The sequence below is a fragment of the Prosopis cineraria genome, unplaced genomic scaffold (genome assembly GCF_029017545.1).
Source record: "Prosopis cineraria cultivar Desert tree isolate PC_DT_omini unplaced genomic scaffold, ASM2901754v1 PC5, whole genome shotgun sequence".
NCBI lineage: Eukaryota > Viridiplantae > Streptophyta > Magnoliopsida > Fabales > Fabaceae > Prosopis > Prosopis cineraria.
The window spans coordinates 27652704-27659964 of NW_026555336.1; the positions used below are offsets into that span (position 1 = coordinate 27652704).

Here is a 7261-nt window from a genome sequence, read left to right on the forward strand (position 1 = left end):
TTTCCTAGTTTCCTCCTCGTCATCACCACAAATTGTACAAAGAGTCATTCAAGCATTTTCTTTCCATAAAGCATTACAAGTAGGTAAAGCACCTGTCATTAATTATCAAGGAAATGCTTAATCTTAGGCATACAATTAAGCTGCCAAATCTTATGCTAAATATCATTATTAATTATACTCGGGGAGGGATATCTTTTACAAACCACAATCTTTTTTCCCTTGCATATTTATAACCCATCTTTAGAGTATATATGCCATTTTTAGTAGCATCATCCCAAACAATTCTATCCTCACAACTAGACAAGGAAAATGCATGCTCAAAATTTTGTCTCTTTCCACTTCATTAATCAAATCCATTACCATCCATTAAATCTGCTACAAGTCTATTCATTTCATCTTCATTAGAAAAATTAACCTGTAGCTTTTCATTATCCAAACCTCATACCCACTTATCTCTCCAAGCTTTGCATCTTTTAACCATTCCCAATTGTCCACCAAAGCTTTTTCAGCCAATAAATCTCTTCCAACAAGTAGAACTCGACCAACTCTAAGAGACAAGAGGACCTTTTTTTGCTTCTAAAAAAGATGAATTAGGAAAATATAAGCCTTTTAAAACATTAGTTCAGAGATCATTTTCACAATTCAACAGTCTCCAAGCTGATTTTGCCAATAAAGCAGTATTAAAAACGTGTTTGATTATTCAAAATTTGAAGAGATGAATAACTAATAATATAATTTGCTGCTTATAGTTTTTAATTCTCCGTCCTTCTCTTCTTCTACTCTTTATAATTTTGAGATTGAGATGGGAAATGGGATGGGACACAATATGAAAATTCCATGACTTTTTAACCATGAAACACGGGACAAGATCATTCCAATCTCACCCATTTCCATTCAAAGCCCTATTGGGATTTATATTCAGGAATAAAAAGAAAGTTGAAAAACTTGGAATTTATACTAAGAGACAAAAGAAATACTATAGGATAAAAACAAATGAAATGGGCCAACAATTCTTTTTCATTTTTATTTTTAATTTTGAGTGCAAGTCAAATATGTAATTTTTTGTATCTGAATTTTTCTTCCATTATTGTAAACCCCAAATCCTAAATCTCTGACATTTAATTTTTACATATCATAATTTAAAAAAAACATATAATCTTTTATTCTTGAACTTTTTCTAATTATCAATTTACTCCTTAAACTTTAGCTTGCAACAATTTATATTTTACAGTTTTTTTTATTGTAAACAATCTAATCCTTATAGTTTTTTTTTTCCTACTCAATACAATTTAATCCTTATAATTACTTAACTCAATAAATTACAAGAATTGAATTTTACTAAATAATCAAATTTCAGGAATTAAACCAATAATTGAAATAAACTAAAATTAAAAATTACATTATGTCTAAATCTTAGTATTTTTAAAACTCATGTTTATCAAGAAATTTGATCAGAATTAGTTAAGACAATAATTCAATGATTAATGATTAAAATCATAATCAAACCAATAGTAAACAAAATATTTTATTAAATTATTTTAACAATTTTACTAGTTTAACTGGCAGAGTTAACCCGGATTTTTACCTAAAAATAAATATTATATAAATTTTTCATTTATTTAAAGAAAATTACAGATAACTCCTTTAAAAGTTCACTGGTACCCTCTAAAAAAATTTCATTTTGCCCCTAACCAAAAAAAAAAAAGAATGTTTGAACCCATTTATTATATGATTATAAAAATATACTAGTTCTTTATATTAATTTTAGTAATTGTTATTTTTTTATTAATTAATAAATATTTATAATTATTTTTTATAAAATGATAATACTTATATTTGGTTAAAATTTAACCCCACTAACTAAATTTTCTGGTCCGTCACTGATGATGTACGATGAATTGCAAAAGCAAACCACCCAATTGAATAGATAAATTGTCAGATCAAAAGAAAATAGAAAAGAAATAGATAAATTATCGCTTTCCAAGGGCGTATAAAACTTCGAAGTTGCAGGGTTATGTTCCTTCGTCGAATCTCTACTGTCCACCGTGCAAAATGTGCCAACCCAAATCTCTTTCAATGCAAAATCTTCCAACTTTCGTTCATTTTCTCTTCCCTCTTCTCTTTTCTTCTCTTTATAAACCCTCCTCTGCTTCTTCCGCCTCCACGCTCCATCCAACCCAATCTCATCTTATCACTCTATCACGTACTTCTCGTTCTTCGTCATCTCACCACCACACATTCTGTTTGGTTAAACTGTCACTCTTCCTCATCTCTCTCTCTCTCTCTCTCTCTCTTTCTCGTCTCTTTCTTTTGGGTTCCTTTCGTTTCTTTGTTTCTCTTAAACCGCATTACCCAAATTCTCAGTTTCTGGTGGAAGTCTCGGTCTTTATTCGAATCTTCCCAGGATTTTTCCCTGATATCTTACTCGGTTTCTTTCATTTTCCTCTGATTTTGTTTCTTCCCCGTTAAAGTTTCTGTCCTGATTTGATTCTTACCTGAGATTGACTGACTCATTTTAGTGTTTTAGCCTTCGAAAGTTTTATCATTCAAGGTTCGCAAATGGCAGCCATTGACACAGCTCTTGTGGTTCCTTCTTCGCCTACGCCGTCTTCGTCGTCGTCCCCTGTGATTCTAACCCAAGATGAGCTCAAGAAAATCGCCGCCTACAAGGCCGTCGAGTACGTCGAGTCCGGCATGGTCCTGGGTCTCGGAACCGGCTCAACAGCGAAGCACGCGGTGGCCCGAATCGGCGAGCTTCTAAAACAGGGCAAGCTCGAGAACATCATAGGAATACCTACATCGAAGATGACTCAGGAGCAAGCCGTGTCTGTCGGAATCCCACTATCAGATCTCGACTCTCACCCCATCGTCGACCTCGCCATCGACGGCGCCGACGAAGTCGACCCGGATTTGAATCTAGTAAAAGGCCGAGGCGGGTCGCTTCTGAGAGAGAAAATGATAGAGGGAGCTTGTAAGAAATTCATCGTCATCGTCGACGAGACCAAACAAGTGAAGTATCTGGGAGGTAGTGGATTGGCCGTGCCAGTGGAAATCGTACCATTTTGCTGGAAATTCACTGCTTCGAGGCTTCAAAAAATGTTTGAGGATTCAGGTTGTGAGGCAAAGCTGAGAACTTCTGGGGAAAACGAAAAACCCTTCGTGACTGATAATGGGAATTACATCGTGGATTTGTATTTCAAGAGAAGTATTGGAGATTTGAAGGCTGCAAGTGACGCAATCCTGCGACTTGCTGGAGTTGCAGAGCATGGAATGTTTCTGGACATGGCAACAACGGTGATCGTAGCAGGTGAACTAGGTGTCACAGTGAAGAACAAGAAGATTTAATCAGAGCATTAATACACAAGAGCCTTACAATTTTCAGATTTCATTAACTTAACTTCACATTTTGTTGTGTCATGGTATTTTGTACTAGTTGTACTGTGTTGAGAGAGCGAAGCTGGAGCCTGAGGGTAATTAAATTAAAGTATTAAACATCTAACGCAATATATGTCATAGCATTAAATAAATGTCTTGATAGTGATTCACTGGGGAGAGGCTATCTGATCTTCTAGTTTGTAAGAGGCAGGAGACACCGTCTACGGTATAGGACGTTGTTTTTTTTCCCCTAATATCCAAAATATAAATAATTTTGTATTTGTAAGTTTTTCTTTTCACATTTTACTCATTGTATATATTAACTTAAATTGAAATTAAGTATAAAAAATAATATATATTTTCATAAGAATAATTATTTTATTGGCATGCCAATTATTGGTATGAGTGGTAGAGTTTTTTGTTGCTTAAGCAAATAATTAGAACTTCAAATCATGTGTATGTAAGATTTGATTAAAAAATGTTTGTTCATTGTTTTTAGTATCATGGGAGGAGATATCCTTTACAATTGGCAAAATTTGCTCCTTATACTCCCAAAAAAGAGAGTAACCCTCTCTCTGTCTGTTTTTTTTTTTTTTTTTGGATAATAGAGGAGAGACTAACTTCTAATAAGTAATAACAGTGACTATTAAATATAAACCATCAAATTTAATTTCGGTCAAGATATATTCTCTTTGGTCCTATTTATAAGTTACTTTTAACATATTTTATTAAAATCAAGAAAAACTTTAAATTTTATTAACTTTATTTTAAAATTTAATAAGCTTTAACCTTTATCTCAAATAAATGTTCTTAAATTTCATTAGTAATATTGACAAATGTTATATAAATAAGATCAATTTTTTTATTTTTACTTTATAAATAGGATTAAAAGAGTATAGTCTTTCTTTTCACTTGACAACTTCCCAAGTTTTGTTATTTGACTTTAGTTTAATGACGTCTACTAAAGATTACAATGAATTGGAATGTAGCTTTACATTGAAAAGAAAGGGTCCAAAATGGAGGGTTCAGATTTGATGCTTTGAAGGGAATATTGACTTGGGTATGAGTGAATGTGCGTGGGACACGGGATTTTATACGAGGATGAAATGTTCCATTCAAACTTCATCTTTGTGACTTGCGAGGAGTGTTCACGCATTGTAATTTTGTCCAGAGAATTAAAGAAGGGAAAAAGAAAAAGAAGCAAACATGTAATTAGTCAATGAATATGGGCTCGAATTCTTCTTTTTTTTTTGTTATTCATTTAAGTATTCTTTTATTAAATATAATTATATTTGAAGTACAGTTAAATATTAGATGTGAACACTTCTTTCAATAAAAATTTAAATTGGTTTATGACATTATGAAAAAATAGCACATTCTACTAAATTCAATCCTCATTGGCTATGTGTCGAATTCTGTAGAAAAAAGAGATGAGGATTAGTATTGAATATTAGAGGGTGGCTATTGAGTTCAAAATCATGATCCAAAATAAATAGCCATACATTATGACCACGAATAAATCCTTAGCCCAAAAAGTTTTTAAGAAAATCAAGCCCAAAGCAAAACTAAAAAGAAGCATTTGTCATTTTATCAAAGGATAAATAAAAAACTTAGCTTTTAGTCTTTATATTTTATTATTAGTTCTTGCATTTTTTTTTTATATTTTAAGTCCCTCCAAGATTCTTATACTTTATTTATAGAGAGACCTAAAATATTAAAAAAAAAGTGTGGGAACTAATAGAAAAACGCAAGTAAAATGAAGGGATTTAAAGTTATGTTTTCTTAAAAATAAATATAGCCTGTTTAGTTCAATTTGGTGGCAACCTTGTAATGGAAATCAATAAAACTTCTTCCAGACAAAAATATAGGACATTAGTAACTAATTTACGGTTTATGAATAGTGTTAGTTGAAATCTTAATTTTTTTTTACATCTTTCCTAATTTACCTCCATTAAATACCTTATATAAGTGCTTTAATAATAATGATAATTAAAATTAAGACAAATCATTTTTTCAAAAAGAGTAATAATGAAGTAGGGTTATAATTGAAAAAAAATTATAAAAATCATCAAATGCCCTATATTTTGGACAAATATGACTTTTAAAGGTTCCTTATATAGTGATTGGAAAGGAATAGTCAAGATCTTGTTACCATATAATTATGTGTTTGGTTGACCTTTGAAACTTATAATAATCATGATTACAAAAAAAAAAAAAAACCTTTAACTTCAAATCACATTGGCTTAAAAGCATTGAAGACCACTTTCATCTCCACCCCATCTTCAAGATCTAACAATATTACCTCAATAGCATCGACGACCACCTTCATCCCCCACCTCTTTCAGCGACATTGAAGCTCAATAGCATTCTTTCATTTTTAATTAAAAAGAACTTATAGATATATTTACAAATTGTGACCGATACATATTTATTATTTTTGACCGAATTGACTTCGCACACAAATTTACAAGCAACATCTAGTTGCCTCATGTTGTGATTGCCCTTCCCAATCCCTCCCCCACAAAAAAGAAGAGAGAATGATAAAGAGGTCACAAAGAGACCAATTAATTCAAGTTATGTTTTAAAATTTTAAAAATTTACAACTCAATCTCTCAATTTAACATTTACATTGTAATGAATTTATAACTTATTTTTTAAATTTGCATATAATTGAAGAATAAAAAAAATTTATTTTTTTTTTGTTGAAATTTGAATTACAAATTATAAATTTATCACAATGAAATTATAAAATTAAAAAATTGAATGTAAATTTGTCAAATTTGACACTTGGAACCTTGAATTAATTGATCCTTTTAGGACTTTTTATTATTCTTTAAAAAAAAACTCAGTTTTAAGTTGGAATGAATTACAAAGGAAGAATCACATCCAGTCCCCTCTCCTCTCAAGGGAATTTAATCATAGATAAGGACTAACAAGTCCCATCAATATATCCTATATAGCAATTCCACTAAGCCGATGAGGTTTTTTGTGGCTCTTGACTCAAAACACTGTTCATAGAGCCGTTTTATGTATCATGGCTTATTTAGAACATGGCTCCCTATTGGGCTCCATGCGGTGTTTCAAGCGATATGTCACCCTTTCATCTAATGCACTCGCTTCCCTCATCTGTTTAAATAGAACTTTCAACATGTGCCGCCATTTTGACATCAACTTCATTCTTCGCCTTGTGCATTGTACGCTGGTTTGTCTTCTAACTTGCCTATTTATTATATACTTCAAGGGTTTTGTTACCATTTCTGTTTGTATTCTATTTTGAATCTCCATCTCCTGTAATCTGATTTGTCTTTTGTTACCCAGTACTCTACACGTTATCATGCATCCTTTCCAAATGAACGCCATGATGCTACCGAACGTTGAAATGCTTGATTCTCTAGAGCCATCCAACCCTGAATCAGGCATCCTTGTGAGGGTTGATAGAGTTTATCCAAGAACTGGCATAGATGTTCATGATTGTGCATGCGGTTGGCCTCAGAAAATCACATCTATTGAGATGATTGTTTTTGACATAGCTGTGAGTGAACTGGGTCAACATGTATTGTTGAAACAAATTTTGCGTAATAACTTATTGTTGTATTTTACTTTTGTTTTTTCGTACTCCCCTTTCAGTGTTATTGCATGATAATTTCAATATCCCGTGCGGAACTTATCGAATGTTGCGCGAACCGTCTAGTTGAGAAGAGGTCTTACTTTATACACAGGTTTAAGGTTGTTGAAGGTGGTATGGCTATCCACACAAGGTTTCATATCTAGTTAGAGGAAAATGCTAGTATTCATGACAATCCATGTCGTATGGTGAACTATCTATTCAAGATAAGATCTGTCTTCCTGGTCTGACGAGAATGGTAGCCTGATGTTCGTGTTAGAG

The 7261-nt window shown here is 32.3% G+C and overlaps 1 protein-coding gene across 1 annotated transcript; it reads left to right on the forward strand.

Moving 5' to 3' along the window:
- The first annotated feature begins 2160 nt into the window (after nt 1–2160).
- On the forward strand, nt 2161–3676 carry LOC129311547 (probable ribose-5-phosphate isomerase 2). The gene has a single exon (XM_054953886.1). It carries the CDS (start codon nt 2560–2562, stop codon nt 3343–3345), a length of 786 nt encoding a protein of 261 aa, XP_054809861.1. The 5' UTR covers nt 2161–2559; the 3' UTR covers nt 3346–3676.
- The last annotated feature ends 3585 nt before the right edge of the window (nt 3677–7261 follow it).

Bases quoted from the DNA above. Each gene is read 5' to 3' on its own strand.
- LOC129311547 (XM_054953886.1), top strand. From the start codon at position 2,560: ATGGCAGCCATTGACACAGCTCTTGTGGTTCCTTCTTCGCCTACGCCG.